At 36.5% G+C, this 19,469-nt stretch overlaps 1 protein-coding gene across 2 annotated transcripts in view; it reads left to right on the forward strand.

The window, feature by feature from the left end:
* Nucleotides 1-19,469, forward strand: part of PRTG (protogenin) — a 120,028-nt gene that overhangs the window by 44,323 nt on the left and 56,236 nt on the right. For both annotated transcript variants that reach the window (XM_032481128.1, XM_032481129.1), the window contains exons 3-9: nucleotides 10,034-10,178; nucleotides 11,166-11,299; nucleotides 12,798-12,935; nucleotides 13,324-13,482; nucleotides 14,103-14,262; nucleotides 15,061-15,308; nucleotides 17,415-17,579. In XM_032481128.1, the coding sequence (XP_032337019.1) occupies nucleotides 10,034-10,178; nucleotides 11,166-11,299; nucleotides 12,798-12,935; nucleotides 13,324-13,482; nucleotides 14,103-14,262; nucleotides 15,061-15,308; nucleotides 17,415-17,579 (1,149 nt within the window). The remainder of the gene's footprint in view (nucleotides 1-10,033; nucleotides 10,179-11,165; nucleotides 11,300-12,797; nucleotides 12,936-13,323; nucleotides 13,483-14,102; nucleotides 14,263-15,060; nucleotides 15,309-17,414; nucleotides 17,580-19,469) is intronic.

Consider the following 19,469-nt stretch of genomic DNA (forward strand, 5'->3'; position numbering starts at 1 on the left):
CAAGCAGGATCCTAAATTCACTAGAAGTCAGTTTATAAACCACTGATAACAGTAGCTGTTGCAGACTCAGTACAGATTTTTTAAAAAGAGGCTGACCCCTAAAATGTAGTGATTGCTTTATATTACTTTTATTAAACAGGTGAGTTTTTTCTGTAAAATAACTTTTAAAAATTTCAGATAGCTTCTTGCCTCATCTTAAGGCTATAATACATTTTCAGCTTCTGTTTGGAACTTGTACATTCATTGGTTTTTACCTCGGTAGGTAAAGCATCATTTATTGTGATGCTTTGATTAAATGCTGGATCAGGTCTCTTGGTTTGCTTCCTGTTCAGTTGCAGGTCAGTCTTCGCAAGTCTGAAGACCCAGAGTGAATCGGACTTGATGAAGTAAGAAGTTATAACTATGTTTTGATTAGTAAATCCTGGAGTGCACAAATGCATGATTTGAAAGACCAGTGTTAACAGAAATAAACTTTAAACTACTATGCATAAAACTCCGTAACAGACTCTGAAAGTGTGGACCTTTGAGAGCCTGAGATAGGAATCTCCCTGCTTTCTTGGTGAGCTACTTACAGATTTCCCCAGAGCTACTGATGAGTGACTTAGAGCCATGGAAACAGCACAGAGGTGTTGGAACGTGACTACTGGCCATGAACCCCTGCCATTTAGGACTCCCCAAGGAGGGATGGGCAGTAGCAACTGGTGCAGTCCTCGACCAGCTGAGGCCTCCAGACCCCCTGGCTGATCCACAGCATTAGGACCACCGGTGTAAACCCTGCATTCGGGTTCTCACCAACTGAAGTATTTCCTGTTTAGGGGGAGAATATTTTAAAGCAATTTACAAAAGAAAATTTTATTTTCTTATGTTAGGAAATAGTCTACCAACTTATTTTAAATTATTGGATGACTTGTCATTTCAAACTGTGTATCCATAATTTTTAGTTGGTTTTAAAATCAACATGTAGGAAATATTTCACTCTTTGCAACTTCTAAGAAGTGTGAATGGCACACTAGCTTAATGTTGTAGTCATACATTTCCAAAGCAGAAACATCAATGTGTTGCTTTCTGATAAAATTAAAGTTTGGAGAACATTTTCCTCTTAGCATTTTTGATCCTTTTTTTTTCTGACTGTAAATCATAGAAGCAAATGATTAAGTAGACAGCTGAAGAGGAGGAAGTCACAAATAAAATAGGCACTTACATTTATTGTGTTTGCAGGGTTGTTTTTGAGGACGGCGCATATTTCTTGAGACCTTATTTCTTGCCTGTTTTATAGAGCTCTGGCCTCTTAACAGCACTGCTTTAATGACTTCTTGTGGGGCTCTTGGTTTATGTTAGCACTGACTATGGAGGGAAGAAAGAGGTCAGGTTTCACAAGGAGGCTGTAGACTTGTAAAATCATACCTAACTGGCAGGAACAAAGTCCACATCAAGGAGAAAGCGAGATTTGCATAAGAACACAAGGTGTTATGCCATTTAAATAAGTGCAAAATGTTTTGATAATGCCGAAAATGGTCTGTGAACTAAAATTTTAGGGGAGAATCTAACATTCATTGTAAAGGATGTATTCATTGGCTCAGCTTAAAGCCCCACTTAAAAAAATTAAAATAGGAAAACAAAGTTTAAGACTGTCATGACATAGGTATTTCATATTTGTGCATGCTCTTCTCAAGTTTCTAAGTTTGATACAAAATTTTAATGTAATTTTTTAAAATTTAAAAGTGCTTTTTATCCAGATGTTATTTTTCTCATAATTTTCAGATTGAAGGCACCGATTGGGAAGAAAATCGAGCATCCATAGAACACAGATGATAGTTACCCCCAAAATGAGAAGCTCAAAGTATTAAAAATGCAGATAAAAATTAAGGATGAGGGATTTTATCAGGTAGTGGAGCAATAGTAGAAAATTTGTGCAAACTCTTTCTTCAGTCCATTTACCATAAAGGCATATAAAATTTACTTTTAAATATCATTAGCTTTTCCTTGATTATGTGTTTTTGTAGGAAAAAATACAAGTTCAAAATGCATAATTCTATAGCCAGAGATCTTGTAATCTGGGCCCTATTATTTGATCATTGAGGCAGAGGGTTTTATCCTCTTCAGATAATTTATCTATACACGTTAAAAATGGGAAGATTACTTTTGTTCCTCTATACTTTATATTCCTTTATGTAAAAGCTACATAGTCTGGCTTAGTAGGAAAAAAATAAAATTTTAAATCTTAGGAAAAAATACCTCTGCCTTTGTTAGGGTTTTAAAGTTTATTGTGTGCTGGTCACTAACATCCCTTGTTTGACTTTCTTTAAGTTACTGTTCTGAAAGCAAAACCAGTGTATTCCTAGCAAGACATCCTGTAACTGTTACTGCTTCTAGGGCCACTGCTAGGAGTTGGCTGGGTGCCAAGCAGTGCCTGAGTACACGCTCATAGTACTGTGTGTGTATGTGTGTGCGTGTGCACATATGTATATGTATGTATAATTTAATGTTATTTTTATAAGGTATTATTATCCCCATTTTACTGGGGAATACTGAGGCTTGAGATTGGGTAACTTCTCAAGGGCACACCGCTTAGGCATGCAGAGCTGTGATTCTGACCCAGATCCGTAGATTTTAGTGTCTGCACTCTTACCCTCAGGGCTCTGCACTGTACCACCTCTCTGTATGTGCCTGAATTGTGCCCTGCATTGTACTGGGTTTTATTCCTGATTTTCTTTAAACCATCTTTCTTTAAGATGAAAATTTTATCTTAGTCTTAATATCCTTTACCTCAGTTTTCTAATGCCTTAACTCTGTCATTAAGAAATGAAAATAAATTAAGATTGGAAAAACAGTAAACACTATTTCTTCTTATCTCATTCCAACAGAGCCTCAGAAGTAGGAAGTCCTTTTCTCTGCTGATTTTACATGTTGTACATTGCTATTTTTATAGACTGCTATTATAAAAACTCATGGATATTTTTCTTTAAAGCTTAAAAAAAATAGCCTAACATCTGAACCATTTGTTTAAAAATCAGGATGAATAGATAATTGTTGATATTGTTGATACTAGTAATCCCTGGCCTTATTTTATAATTTCCTAGTCTCCTTAACATGTCCAGTTTCTCCTCATTCTTGTTAAATGAGAACCTGTAACGGTGCTTCATCAATCTATCTGCTCTCTCTTCCTGTGTTCTCCGTTCAGGCACCGGAAGGTGTCCCCCAACCTTCCAGGCATATGGGCCGGAACCTTCAGAAAAGTTTGGGTCTTTCCTTCTGTTTCCCTTGAACACCTCATGGCCAAATCATGTTGTTCAATGTACAGCATTTCTTGTATATGCCCTCCCTTCCACTCCTGTAGTCTCTGCCATCATTCAAGCCCACAGCTGGTCTCTCCTCCACTTTCTGAAAGCCTCTTAACCGGTCTCCCTACCTCTACACGCTCTCTCTCTCTAGGTGTTTGGCTTTTTGATGATCAAATGTATGTGGGCTTAGAACTAGGAGAATAATAATAAAGGAATAGCTAATATTCCCATGAGGTAAACTAGTTTTTTAAATAGATTTTAAAAGCTACTTGCTTTGTAAATAAATTGTAGACTGGGGTAGTATGATTCAGTTTACTTGCATACCTATCTTTAACAGGTTCCTAGAAATGGAAATACTCCCACTTGAGTTGAGCCATAGCTTCAAAATCCTAGTATACCAAAGTTTAAAGATGCTCTTCTGTCTTGGAAATTTAGGAATTTAACACATACTCTTACCCAGCTAGAAAACCAATGCATATTAACTTCTGCCTGAGCAGCAGAACTGTGTGGAAGTAGAACCAGTAATTTTTACCTTCCACAGAAAGTCTGGGTATCTCATGCTTTCACTCATGAGAGAATTCATGTAGGATCTCTGGAGATTGCCTGGATTCAGATCCCACCCTCACCACTTGCTGGCTGCAGAACTTGAGCAAGTTGCTAATCTCCCTGTGTCTCAGTTTCTTGAACTGAGAATTAGGGTGATAATGGTTGTGAAGATTAAATAAACTAGAATATGTGATGTACTTAATGTGCCTCCTTGCAATAAAATACATGGTAAGCTATTGTTATTTCTGTCAATATTATAACTGTTACATGCTTTAATAATACTCCATAATTTTCCTTATAGCGTTTCTCACGATTTAAAATTACTGTATACTTGCATAGTAATTTAGGTGAATGCCTTTCTGCATTGCTGGACAAAGACCCCTGGGGACAAAGCCTCTGTTAGTTTTGTTCATCACTGGATTCTTGGCACCTTGAACATACTAAGCACTGAATAAACAATTGTTGAATAAATGAATGAATTTAGAAGAGATTACTTTAGTCTAAAAGTGTTCCATAAGTCTGATTAAAACCTTTTTCTGGACTGAGGTGACAGTTAATCTGGCCCATTATTTTATGAGTAATTGCATGATTCAAAGGCTGTCAGCATGGGTTAACTACAAATTAAATTAACGGTATGATTATAAAAGATAATGAGGTTGATATTAATGTGTGATTCATGGTGATTAACTCCTTTGTGTCATAGTTATAATGTATATCTTTATTAGCAGAAATATTCAGGTTTTTATATAACTGCTGTACATTGACTATACAATTGCACGCTTACCATGTAAATAGTTTGGTAGTAATTGATGCTAAACTACTCTTTTTATTGGGGGGGGGGTGTAAAAGCTAGCCACCAAATCGCATTTATTGAGAATGTACACAGTCAAAAAGAATAAAAAGTATATAATTGGTATAAAGATATCAGTTCCTTTAATGTAGCAAAGATACATACATGTATTTCTAATAATTAGGCTAAACAGTTTAAAGATTTAGAAGGAAGGTTGATAAGACACAGTGCTTTTGGACAGCATTTAAAATTGAATCACATTTTTTTGTAAAATATTGTCCATGGTGGTTTTTGCAGTAATGGGTTGAGTTATAGAAGCCTTTGAAATAATAGTTGGAAGCCACTTGTGAGTCACGTGCAGCCCGCATCTAACACTGTTGTATGTTGGGAGGATGTTTTTTGAGTGGGGAGAGGGAAGGTGACAGCAGGAAGACCATACAAAGACTGTTACGGTGATTCGAGTGAGAGGTGTCGGGACAGGAATACGGGAATGGATTTAATACACGTCTAGGAGTTAAAATCAGTGGGACCAGGGGATTGATTGAAGAGCGTGCGGAAGGAGTCAGTAGTGTCTAGCTCAGGTGAGTAGCTGCACAGCGGTGTGACAGGCTGGGAGGAAGGAAGATGATTTCATTTTGGGCACGATGAGTTTGAGGTACGTTTTGTGGATTCCAGGTGATGGTGTCTGGTAGGCATAGAGCCATGGGTGTGAAGCTCTGGGCTTGGTGATCTAAGCTGGAGATGTAGTTTGGGACTCGGCAGCAGCAGATGGATGTAGTAGGAAACTGAAAGTGGATGAAGTCACCCAAGGAGAATGTGGAGAGAGAAAAGAACAGAGAGTCTCTGGAAGGGGGAGCAGAAGGAAGAGGGAGAGCCCCTGGTAGGGAACAGGATGGAGTCAGAGAACTGGGAGGAGTGAGCAGTGTCCTAGACACTGTTCCAACAAAATCATAGGGGAAGAAGGCAGGTTAGATGCTTGAGGCATGAAGTCAGAGAGGGAGAAGGGGAGGTGGCTAGAGTAGACCGCTCTTTAGAGAAGTTTTGATGCCACGGAGAAGAGAGACAGTGGATAGCTGCTCGAGGGGTACGTGCTGTAAAGAGAGGCCTGGAGGTTTGTCTTTTTGTGTTTTGAGGTTGGGGAAGACTTAGACACGTGTATAAGCTGAGGGAAGGAGTCAGGAGAAGAAGAGTTTAAATATGCAGAAAGGAGAGAGATGTAAGAAACATAGATACATCAGGTTCCCAGAGGCAGGGGTGGAGGATGGGGTTGGCACCCAGATGGAGGAGTTAAAACCGGAGGAGGGAACTTGCGTTTATTACTGAGTCATGCGTGCCTCTTGCTCTTCAGTCTCAGAGGTGCTGACCAGGGTCCCAGGGAGTGTCTGGCCTGGTCTTCTCTGGGGAGAATCATTTTGCCAGCCAGCTGAATTTTCAAAAGGAACCAAAAAGTTACCCATGTTAAGTATAAAGGATTAAAAAAAAAAATCTTTTTATGGTACTTGCTTCATAACTTAATGAATAACAGAGTGGGATCAAGAAATACTCATGCTTCACGGCTGTGTTAACCAGCCTTATTGGGGTAGTCGTTCCCCAGTATATGCGTGTATCAGACCTCAGACGTACACATTGTTGTGCACCTTAAACTTAACACAATGTCATATGTTGGTTATATCTCAGTAAAGCCGGAGTAGGGAAGGGATGGGAAGATTAGGAAGTAATAACTGAAGGATATGGGATTTCTTTTTGAAGTGATGAAAATATTCTAAAATTGATGATCGAGATGGTCACAAACTCTGTGAATACACCCATTGCATTATATACTCTGAATGGGTGAATTCTGTGGAATGTAAATTACATGCACTGTGAATTATACTTCAGTAAAGCTGCTTCCCCCACACACAGTATAAAAAATAAACAAATGCCCTTGCTGTGTTACAGGATACATCTGTTTATCTTTTAGTTCTCAGACTTTCGTGACGCCAGTTCTAGCCCATTTGACCTAAAGTGCAAAGTTAGTTTAGTTTTTATAATAAAAAAGCTAAGGGGTTTCATAGACTTAACGCATCTGGGAAAGAAGGAGGGAACTGCTGAAGGAAAAGGGAGTCGTTCAGAGGCATCATTATTGTTTGATTGGTTAGATGAGATTCAGAGTAAAAAATGACTCTCAAGGGCCTAAGTGGTTGGAGGGAAATTACTCAAGGCAACAGAGTGATTATTTTTCTTCATAATCACAACACTGATAAAAAGTTTTACAATAAATATATAAAGAGCCCTCACTATATTGGCTTACTTAATCTTTATAAAAATCCGTTAAGAAAGGAGGGACAGATTTTTGTCTCTAAAAATAACACCACCAAAATATCAGGGATTGTTTAGAATCAGCAAACGAAATAATAAAAAGCATTATTTTCTTCTCATCCCAAGCCTTGGCATTTGTACCAGGGAGACTCCCCACGTTTCTAGTTACTCTGTTTAAAGACCTAATAGAATTAGAAAACATTTTTTAAATTTCAGTTTAATTTAGCAAATATTGCTTTAGTGCCGAGTCTGTGCCATTCACTGACTTAACGGATCCTGCAGAGAGTATGACCCACTACTCACCCTCGTTGAGCTCAGTGTGTAGAATGGGAGGCAGACTTGTGATAAGCGATTATAAATAATACTGTGGGATAAAAGTGGCAATAAAAGTCTTCAGTGTACAGAAGTTGTAGAGACAAAGGTCAGGAACAACCTCCTGAGGATGAGACGGGAGAACGAGGCTTTCAGTGACAACAGGATTTCATGGGTGGACAAAGAGACCTAGGATATTTGAAAGAGAAGGAAATGCTCACATAATGCTCAGAGGTATAAAGTATAGTGTATTCAAAGAATTATAAGCAGTTCAGGGTTCATGGAACATAATTTTAGGTGGTTGACTACAAGGTGACAGAGCTTTGCAGGGACTAAATAATTCATCAGCAACACAAATCAGATTTGTATTTTATGACCATCACTCTCGAAGGTTAAGCCGTTGGCAGGAAAAATATCACCTAAGATACTCCTGCAAGACTTCCAGGCAGTAGGTGATAAGGGCCTGACTCAAAGAGTACTATTAGGGATGGAGAGAAGTCAGAGATGAGCTATATATTGATGTACATAGATATACATAGTGAGAGATTTATCTTGTATATGTGTGTGAGATAAAACGTACTGAATTAGGTGCTTGACTCATTGTGTGGTAAGAAGAAAATGTTCAAATAGGTAGGGTTGGGGGAACTACTGCTTTATGAAGAAAAGTTAAACTATTAGATATTTCAGTCTGGAGAGGTAAATGCTGGGAAAGAATAAGATAAAAATGATCACTTTAAAGTCTGTAAATTGAATATAGACAGGATTATCAATGACAACTGGGGCTAAAAGTCACCCCCTCACACATGGTAAATGTGGGATCAATAAAAGCAGTTAATACTTAATAAAGCAGGCATTAAACTTTTTGAAACTTAGGTCTTAATTCACCCAGAATATGAATGTATTTGAGAAAAGTTTTGTTAATTAGTGAAAGATAAGCTTTCGTTGTCATTGAGAAACCGGGCTGTTCTGAGTGTGAACTTGTTATTTTGAAGATGAACCTAACCATCTGTTTCCTGATGCTTCAGTGAGTGGGCCTGAGGTCTGATAAAGAATGCAAATGTGTGTAAGTAGATTAACATCCTAGAAAGTGATTACAGAAGCAATTAAAGAGAAAAATTATGTTGATTTTTAGAATTCGATGATTCTTAAAACATTTTATTCTTACTCTTCACACTCTGAAACATACTGAGGACCCCAAAGAGCGTCACTTTATGCAGGTTGTATCTGTTAATACTTATTCTTAGAAATTACAACAGAGAAGTTTTTTAAAGTAGTCATTAATTAATTTTGAATGAGAACATTAATCAGTTGCATATTAACATAACACATTTGATGAAAAATAACTATTTTCCAAAAAACTTTAGTGAGAGGAGTGACATTGTTTTCCATTTGTGTGAATCTCTAGTTAGCCTGACAGAAGGCAGCTGGTTTCTCACATGTATCTGCGTCTGCAGTGTCTATTGCTTTGTTACCCACTATGTACTCAAGAGAAACGAGAGTGAAAAAGGCAGAGACTGGATATCATACCATAAATGCTTTCACCCTTGTGGATTCACTGACAGCAGCAGTTTGAAAACCACTGTTCTTGAAGAAGCAGGAATTTTTTGTTACATACACAGAGTATCGTTTACCCTCACTCCACCCTTTTTGGAAGCGGATACCCCTAAGAATATTTTCACCATTTTTCACTGGCTTTATTCTATACCTCAGAAGGCCCATGATCCATTTACAAAGTAATGAAGTCAAGCCCAAGGCAGAATTTTTTAGTCTGTGACCTTTTTCCCTTCCCAGTCTAATGAGGCATAAGTCATCTAGCCCTTACTCCTTCTATTTTTCTTACAACTTCTCACTTTATCGATAAATTGTAAAGCCAAATATATTTTTTGAACAATCACTGGGGCCCTTTCTTTATACCCTGAAAGACTTAGCGGAGGGGAGGCAAGCCATAATATTACCTGGAGTTTGGACTCCGTCAAAGTGTGAAACCAAGGATGCTGATGACCAGTTGCTGGAGGCTTGCCTAGAATGGTAAAGAAGAGTTCTCTCTTGAAAATATCAACACTTCAAGATTTATCTCTACTTTAGAAATACGGAGGTCTAAAAATAGTCTCAAATCTGTGTACCTTTTATTCATCAGACAGGTGTCTTTCCTCTTTATTTCTCTTTCTGCTTCATCAATACCAACTTCATTTGATTCCAAACATGGAGTGAGATATCTGTGTCCAGTAAGAATCAAGTCTCTGTTTTCATTAAGATATCTGTAGAACCTCTCCATTCTCACTGCCACCACTCAGTTGTGTCATTTCTATTTAAATAGTCTGTTGACCTTTTGACTTGAGACACTACTTTTTTCGATCCATCCTGTGTGACAGCACCTGAGTAATTTTTCCCAGGCACTGTTACTATCATGATACTCCCTTGCTCGAAACTTTTCAGTGATGCCTTAGTTTGTAGCATGGTACAAATCTGTTTTATCTCTACTCTCCTTCCACTTTTCCATGAACCCTTAATCTAACTTACTCTGCAGTAGTTAATCCTGGTTGTTTCCTCACAGTCCTGCGAACACAATCCTGTTGCTTGAGAAGCTTTTTATAATTTCATTTTGGAAAAGACCAAACTCATTTAGCTGGGCAACTGCCCAGTGGTTTTTATAAAATTATTCCTTAATTTCTCTGTGCTTGTTAAGTTGGCCTTATGTCTGGGCAGGAGTTCAAATTTGACAAATAATATCTAGAATAATGTTATTTCTAAGTATAGTGTAATAGTACTTGTACATATTCTGAATTTAACAAACTTTATCTTATAGCTATTTCTGCATTTGAAGTTCAGCCAATTTCTATTGAGGTCCAAGAAGGTGGAGTTGCTAGATTTGCATGCAAGATTTCATCAAACCCTGCTGCAGTCATAACATGGGAATTAAATCGGACAATTCTACCTGTAACTATGGACAGGTAAATGCAGCTTATGTCTTTAAAGATGACACAGGAGTAGCAAGGACTTCATAAAGCTATACAGGAGGGAAAGACCGTTGGAGAGCTCATTTTCACTGTTGGTAGCAGTAACCAGTTTCTTAAAGACATTTCAAAGTTAGGCAAAGAATTAGATTATGGGTCTCGGGTACATGGGACATAGTTCCTGTTTTTTTGGTTCAGATCAGAATTCAAATACTCTGTTCCTTTCCTCAAACATCTTTTCCAACCTTGGGACCACCGGAGTACCTGGATTGCTATCCAAGGATTTAGGAAACTGAATTACACTTCTACTGCTGGGAATAGTAGTGCTGGTATAAGGGTCTCCCATGTATGCAGTGGTAGTTGCCCACTTCCATCTCGGCCTTCTGCTTTCCAGCCCCCCTCTACAGTACACACACATGCACACGCACACACGTGCTCACGTGCATGCATGCACCTAGTGCCCTGAAGGTGATAAGAGTTTAGAGGTCAAGAACTTGGCAGCAACTTCAAAAGTTTGACTCCTGTCCTAATGAGCAGCAATATTCCTAAGTTGACAGAAATCATTTGCTGAAATGGTAGAGAGCGCTAAGATAGACAAAGTTATTTAAGGAAAAGCTTTAAAAACAAAACTTGTATTCAGATGTATCTTGGAGAATACCTAGGCAAGAAATCAGGAATTTGAAAAAAATCGTACTAAGCTCTAGACCACCAGTTAGTTAAATGTAAGCTATAATGTCAATGAGACTCTGTAGAAAATTACACTGATAGATTTCACAAACCACATACAGCATAATCGTGTTTTAGAGAGTTGTAAATAAAACCCAAATAAAACTATTCAGTCAAACTAATATTTTAGAAGATCTTTAAAGTATTGCATCTGGCACTTTTTAGAAAGTTGAGTATGTTAATTCGTATCATAGAATATATGTTAAGATAAAATATAAAATCTTCTGCAAAGTTTAATCATCTTCCTTCTCATAACAGGATAACTGCCCTACCAACAGGAGTATTGCAGATCTATGATGTTGACCAGCAGGATGCTGGAAATTACCGTTGTGTTGCTGCTACTGTAGCCCACAGACGTAAAAGCATGGAGGCCTCTCTCACAGTGATTCCAGGTACCGCACAGAAGTGGGGTTTACATCAAAGTATGGATGCCCAGCTGTTAATTTTCCTTCTCTGGCTATGGAAGTATGCCATAAAGTAGTACTTCAATTTTATTTAAATTATTATAATCTATTTTTATCTGTTTAAGCAACTTTCTCAAACTAACTTGTTTTATATGTTAATGTCAGCATCTTTAAGAAAGAATTTTTATTTTGTAAATACTTTACTTTTGTTTTTTAAATATAAAATGCAAAAAAACACACACAAAAAAATAACAATCATCTGTTTCCACTGAAGGTGGCCACTTCTTGCCAATAAAGATATACTTGTTTACAGTTTGAATTTTTTTGTTTGTTGTTCTAAGAAAAATTACAATGTCCATTTGTGGAGATGATGCCTACTTCTTATAAAGAGTGATGTCTATAGAAGTAAAACTAAATTATTTTTTACACTAAACAATGTAAAATATACAAAGATATGTTTTAAAATGTCCCCAGTTCCATACCCAGGAATTATCATTGTTAACATTAAATGAACATAATTTCATATAGTTTGCCATACTTGAGTATAGTTAGAAGGGAAATTAGCTAGAGAGATGAGTATGAGGAAAGAAATATGCATTTTATTAAAACGGAATTAAGACAGATGATAGTTTTTGTCTTTAAATAATTCAATTTACTTGAATGTAGTAGAAGAAAACCTGGCCTAAAGACATTGTTGAACTTCACATGAATGTTTGCTCTTCGCAAGAGATATTACTTCCTAAAAGGTCCTTTAAGATTGAAAAAAAAAATTTTAAGCACTGAGTCTGAAATTAAATTTTAAATGCCGTGTTTTAATTTTAGGTGGTATCTATTAGCTTCTTGGTGTGAAGGATAAAGACAAAAACATTGTCAAGACTTCTTCCCTTCTCCCCAGTATCACATAAATTCCTAACAAGATTAGTGAAAGCATTAAGTCATTGTCTGAACTTCAGTTAAAAGTGGATGATGTGGAAATGGCCTAAGTGTCCATCAACCAATAAATGGATAAATGTGTCTTATTCATTTAATTAAATATTGTTCTATTATTATTATTCAATAAAAAATGAAGTACTGGTACATGCTACAACTTAAATGAGCCTTGAAACATTATGCTGAGTGAAAAGAATCCAGTCACGAAAGACCATATAATACTTGGTTCCTTTTTATTGAAATGTTTGGAATAGGCAAATCCAGAGACAGAAAGTAGATGAGTGGTGGTCAGGCTGTGGGGAGAGAAGATTGTGGAGTGATTGCTGATGGAATGGAGTTTCTTGTTGGGGCAATGAAAATGTTTTAAAATTAATTATGGTAATAGTTCTACAACTCTGAAAATAACTAAAATCCACTGAATTGTACACTTCAGATGGGTGAGTTACCTCTCAATAAGGTTGTTTTTAAAAAGTGAGTAACTTCAGCATAAGTATTTTAACTTGTTTTATTTGTATCTTATAATTTATTTTTATATTCTACCTTTTCCCTCTCAAAGGGAAGGAGCCTAAGCCCTTCCACACACCAGCCATTATAGCAGGTCCACAGAACATAACGGCATCTCTTCATCAGACTGTTGTTTTAGAATGTGTGGCCACGGGAAATCCCAAACCGATCATTTCTTGGAGCCGTCTTGGTAAGTCTTAGAAGTATTTTCTTTCAACTTTGTTCACACCAGTGAAACTGATAACATGTTTATTTTACATACAAACTTTTCGGTATTTCAGTGTGTAGAGGAAAGATTTTAGCGTAGAGAATTTTATGCTTTTTATGATAGTGATTGTTTGGATAGTGATCTTTTGACAAAATTTTAGATCATATGAGGTCTAATCTGTTCTTAGAAACAATAATTAGTACATATATGAAAACTAAAGAAAATGTGCAGTGTACTGTATGTATGTATTTACATGCAATATGGTGTGTATGTGCAAACTGTAACAATTCTACATAATGAAACTGAAAAAGGAAAAAAAATTTAGATTGCATGTTGCACTGATTTAACTGAAGCCTTCTCTTTGAAATAGATCACAAGTCCATTGATGTCTTTAACACTCGGGTGCTTGGTAATGGTAACCTCATGATATCTGATGTCAGGCTACAACACGCTGGAGTGTACATGTGTCGGGCCACCACCCCAGGCACACGCAACTTTACAGTTGCCATGGCAACTTTAACTGTGTTAGGTATGTTTTCTTTCTTTCTGCAATCAGGAAAATCTTATACTTCCACATTCGCTGTTTTATCTCATAGCTAACTCCCACTTTTCTTGAATTTAGTAGCACTGATATGAAGGTTGATACAAAATATTGTAATCCAGTGATGAGTTTTAGGAGGAAATTAAATACCTATGTTAAACTGTAGCTAGAGTCATTCTGAAGTCACCATTCTGTTTGCTTTTATAACACGATGTTCCTTTTTATTTAAGTTTCCCTTTTATCTTCTTCTTACCCACCCACAAATTCATATACCCATGGACAAATCTAAAATTTTGATCAATCATCTGTATGTATTCACAAGTGGCTGCATATTGGGCCTAGTTAAGTAGGATTATGGCACACATGTTTTTAGTGTGTCTGTGTAGATGGCCTCAATCGAGAAAGCCTGGAGGGAGTGGGCATCTAACTGAGCAATGCAGAGAAAAGGCGTCTGGAGAGATCTATGTGGGGGTGTGGACAGGAGGCTCAGAACATCACATGTTTTCAGGGATGGGACTTGTGTCATTTGCTATATTCTTCCTCGACTCTATATCATTCCTGTTTGGACCACAAAAATACTTTCTTTTTTCTTTTTTCTTTAAAAATAGCTCCTCCTTCATTTGTTGAATGGCCAGAAAGTTTAACGAGGCCTCGAGCTGGCACTGCTCGATTTGTATGTCAGGCAGAAGGAATCCCTTCACCCAAAATGTCATGGTTGAAAAACGGAAGGAGGATACATTCAAATGGTAGAATTAAGATGTACAACAGGTGGGCTAAGTCATTTTGCTAATGTTGTAGATAAGATATAGTGGCTTTAGTAGTTCTTACGTGAAACGATTATAATTATAATATCAAATATCTAACTTATCTGAGTATTTTTAAACTGAAGTAAAATAAATAAGAAATTAACTTGAGACTATTAACAGCAGCATGCCAAAAGTCCTTTTGTATTTATATATGGATTGTGAAAGTGGTAGATTATAATGAAATGACTGTTAGGACAGTCCCCCCAGACCTGGGTTCTAGTCCTGATAAGCCACCAGCTAAATTATTAGTAAGCATATTAACCCTTTGGAGTCTCAGTTCTGTCTTCTATAAAATGAGGAACTTAGAAGGAAATAATTAAGTCTCCGAGAATTCCTCGACAGTTCAAACTTAATGATTTTAAGAACTTGTTTTTATTAGTATAAGTATGAATCTTCTTCTACCATTCTCATATGTTGAACAAAACTTTAAACACCTGAATCTTATGTAACATTGCAATATTATAGAAATTAGTTGCTATTACAGATTAAAATTCCTTCTTAATAAAAGCTGAATTTTAAAAAAAGAGATTAAGCTGTCATCTAAAGTGAACAGAATTTGGATATCACAAGTATTTACTTATATAGACTCAGAAAATAAGAATAATTTCAATTCATATAGCTTTTTAGTAGGGCTGATTACACAGTTTTTTGTTCTTAGGAGCTTTTGTTGTTCAAAATTAGGAGTGCACTTAGCAATAGTTCAGATTTATTTTTATGTCATACTTAGAATTTTCACTGAAATTTTTTTTTCTTTCCTCAGTAAATTGGTAATTAACCAGATTATTCCTGAAGATGACGCTATTTATCAGTGCATGGCTGAGAACAGCCAGGGATCTGTTTTATCTAGAGCCAGGCTGACTGTAGTAATGTCAGAAGACAGACCCAGCGCTCCCTATAATGTGCATGCTGAAACCATGTCAAGTTCAGCCATCCTTTTAGCTTGGGAGAGGCCACTGTATAATTCAGACAAAGTCATTGCTTATTCCGTGCACTACATGAAAGCAGAAGGTAAGCAATTTGTGGAGTGTTTGTTTGCAAGTGCTGCTTACTGCCAAGGGTAGTTTTCAGGATGAAGGATGTCTTACATAATCCACAAAATATTTTTGAAGTTCTATGGCAGTTACCTCTTTTAATAAAAGAATTAACATATCACTTCCGTATCAATTTTTTGCTAATTTTGTATTGTTAACTTTGTGTACATAAGTATAGTTTAAGATTTTTCTGTTTAGAAATAAGTACCATCTCTGCCTGCTGAACGTTACAGAGTGGTGTACTTAGGAATTTCATTTCAGCCAAGGTATAAATTCCTTACTTAAGGCTTAATATGCCAGTTAAAGTATGCAGTTACATAGAAACCATGGTGTAACTGCTTGATAAAATAATAATGTGAGCCAAAATTGCGATAGCATGCTATTGGGGGGGGGGGTAAACACTTTCAGATTCTCCACAGTATGATTTTACATATTTTGAATATTTTCTGAAATGTTGTAGAACTCTAAAAATTGAGCAGGACATTCTTAATTGATACCTCATTTATTACATGACCAGGACATTCTTAATTGGTATCTCATTTATAATATAAAAGTCAAAATCAAATCTGTATTAAAATTTTTATTCAGTTCCATTTCTGGAATCTTTTTTATCCTCATATTTTCTTTTGGGAAAAAAAAGTTTAGAGGAAAAGGAAAAACTAGTTATAAGTCTTAGAGATTTTGCTATTGATTTCTCACAGAAACCTTAGCAGAGGTTTACAGATGTTAGTTGTATACACAAACATTCTACCTTTTATACAGCAGATATTAAAAGCAAACTCAAACACCCAAAGAATGGTGATGTAATAAAACTGTCTGTAGAAACAGGTGGTTTGTTGTTGTTTGTTTTTTGTACTTTGGAGCAGTATTTTGAAAAGGAATATTTTGAATTTAAATCAGGGGTCATGGTAGCAAGAAGAATGAAAGTCTGATAACTGAGCATGTTAGAGTATGTTAATTCCCTTTTGAGTGATTTAGGAAGGTAAAAGGAATGCTGATTTTGGTGGAGACCACTCTTGTTTGCTATTATGGTTGTTTCATTAGAGCCTCCACATGCAGCCCAGTGGTCTATTCAAAGACGGAACAAGGCTTTTTAATTCGAACTCAAGGACCTTGTTTAGTAGGTCAGAAATCGTACTGTGCAGTTCCTAATTAACGAGCCATTAGCCAGTCTGTTGTGAAATGCCTGTAATCTTGTCTAATTAAAATGCTATCAAGTTAATTCAGAAATGTGGGAAAACTTAATAGTGGAATTTGCCTTCTGTTTTGTTTATAAATCCAGTGTGGAGAGAAGGGGCTCCTTCCTTAGAGAGTTCTGATTAAGTTGACGTGCATTTACCGTGAATTGTTCACAAAGCACAGTTAGCTGCCAGGGCTCTTGTTCCACTTCACAGGTTTACTCGGTAGGAATTAAACCCCACAAAGACAAATCCCCTTCTATACCTTGCCATGCATATTTTATTAAGAATTGCTGAGAATGTTTTTTTTCCTCTTTGGGGGGGAACAGAAAACTCGTTGTGGAACAAAACATTTTGAAGCACATTCTATGCCTCCTAGTTCTTTTGCTTTCAATATAAATAAAAGAACAACTTGTGTCAGTCAAATTTAATAGAATAAGGGCAAAATGAGATCTTTTGCAGGACAACTTTTGGTTTGGTTTGGTTTTATAAAGAGTAGAGCCATTACATTCCCTACTGTCTCTCCATTTGTGTTTAAAAGAAAAAAGAAACCATGAGTTTCAGCAAGTAAAATTTACACGGTTATGAACTACAGTATTCTGTAGTGTTAAACTCTGTTGTGTCAGTGCTGTACATTGTCACTGCTATGGGTTTAGACTAGATGTTAAATGAAATTTAGAGAAGAATAATTGTTTTCAGTTTGATGTATTCAGGAAAAACTCAAACTAGTAGTTTGTAACAAGACGTGGTTACTTTTGAAAAATAAAGACCTTCTTATTCACATTTTTTAAAGGGTTACTAAAGATAGCAAAGGACCAGTGTTTTATAGTGAGAGAAAATGGTGATGGTCTTGTTAATTTTCTTTTGAATGTTCATAATTTAAAAACACTGATTCTTTAATCTAGGTTTAAATAATGAAGAGTACCAAGTAGTCATCGGAAATGACACAACTCATTATATTATTGATGACTTAGAACCTGCCAGCAATTATACTTTCTACATAGTGGCATATATGCCAATGGGAGCCAGCCAGATGTCTGACCATGTGACACAGAACACTTTAGAGGATGGTAAGAAAGCATGAGTCTAGGTCATTTAAGTATGAACATTAATATATTTTATCAGTTTCAAAGAATAAATGTTTTAAATTAGAGAAAGTACCCTGGTTTTGGTTAAAAAAATAACAGATGTGGTAACCAGAGGCTAATTTGCCATTTCAAATCTTTCAGTTTTTGGCCATAGCATGATAAGGATAAAGAACACTTTGGTTTGTAATTCATAATACAGATTTTAATAACAAAATTCTTGTATTGTCACTGATTTTCCTCAGGGTTCCTAGTTTGAACTGTGAATATATTGCAGGTTTTTTTTTTTTTTTAACTGAGCAGAACAAAATGTGAGATTCTCTAGGCATGAATAAATATAATGAGTTACATATTGAGTGTATATTATAATTGGATGTTGGAGGCTTTGGACTTCTGAAATTAGAAGTTTATAAAATTTAGTACCTGTCAGTTAAAAAAAATCGTAAAATCCAAAAGTGGGTAGTTTATTTTTAAATACATTATGCTTACTCTGCTTAAGGAGGAAAGTATTACTTGTTCAGTGAGTTAACTGACCAGAGGTTGGGAATTGAGTTGCAGTTCTTTTGCAGACAGGGCTCCATATACTCTTATAATGGTGGGAAATTCCATCCATTAAAGTCGTCCTGGAGAGCTGAGTCTCCTCCTCTGACTCTTCATTCACTTTGTGCTCAGGGGCTCTCTGTGGCCCATGTTTGTACTCCGCAGTGTGGAAAGGGAATGATTTAACGTATACTTAATTACAGTATTCTCCGTTTACAAACACTTTCTCATCCTCAAGAAATGGTCCACCCTTAGCTTTCAAAACTTTTTAATATAAATGACTCCCAAATCTCTTTCTTCGGTTCATTTGGTCCCAGATCTCTTGTGTCTCTCTAATACCACTTGCATAAATGTTTATAAAGTCGGGGTTTTACCAAATGAAAGAATGACCACTGGTCTGGATACTGAATTCCACATTCAGTTTACATTGAAGAGTCTGTCCTATTTTAGAGGGAACCATGACCTTTCTGGTTATCTTACTATATTTAACAACCTCTGACATGCATATCTAAGGTGAAACACAGGTTGGTGTTTATTGTTGTTGTTTTGGGTTTATTTAGTGTATGGGGTGTATTCCCCTCTTTATTCTTGAAGAAAATGTGTCTAAGCATAGAAAGCTACTTGTTAAAGCTTGCCAGTGCCAGTTAAGTTATGATCTCAAAGTTTGTGTCCTTTAAACCTTCCCTTATTCTGCAACTTTTTTATTGAATGAAGTTTTAGTTCATACATACATACTTCCGATACTGCTTTTCAGTTCTCTGCACCAGTCTTCCTGCATTTCCTAAGCCTGTACTTCTCAAGCTGAGATATGTGGGTCTCCTAGTGTGCACAGCAGATACAGCTGACGCTTGTGGAGTGTTTACCACTGCCAGCTCTAAAAACCTTCCCTGAACTAGCTCATTTAGTCCCTACATCACCCTATGATAGAAGAACTATCTATTCCGTAAGAGGTAGTAGAGGACAGGGGGTGAGAATGCAGGCTCCAGGTCTGCTTCTTCACCTCCAAGCTCTGCGGCCTTGGGCAGGTGACTTGACCTCCTTGTACCTCAATTTTCCTCAGCCACAAAGTAGAAATGATAATGGTACTTTCTTCATTGGGTTTTTTTGAGAATTCATGAGTTGATACACATAAAGGACTCATAAGTGCTTGATTAACCCATCTTCCCTCTTCCACATACTATTTCATTAATTCGGCAATTATTTTAGTACCTGCTATGTGTTATTCAATAATTAGTAGTGAACAAAAGAGACAAAAAGTTGTTCCTGACCTTGTTACTTTCTATAGTGAGAAAAAAAGCAGAGGAACAACAAATATGATAGTCAGTTAAATACTAT

Source organism: Camelus ferus, chromosome 6 (assembly GCF_009834535.1).
Source record: "Camelus ferus isolate YT-003-E chromosome 6, BCGSAC_Cfer_1.0, whole genome shotgun sequence".
Classification (NCBI taxonomy): domain Eukaryota; kingdom Metazoa; phylum Chordata; class Mammalia; order Artiodactyla; family Camelidae; genus Camelus; species Camelus ferus.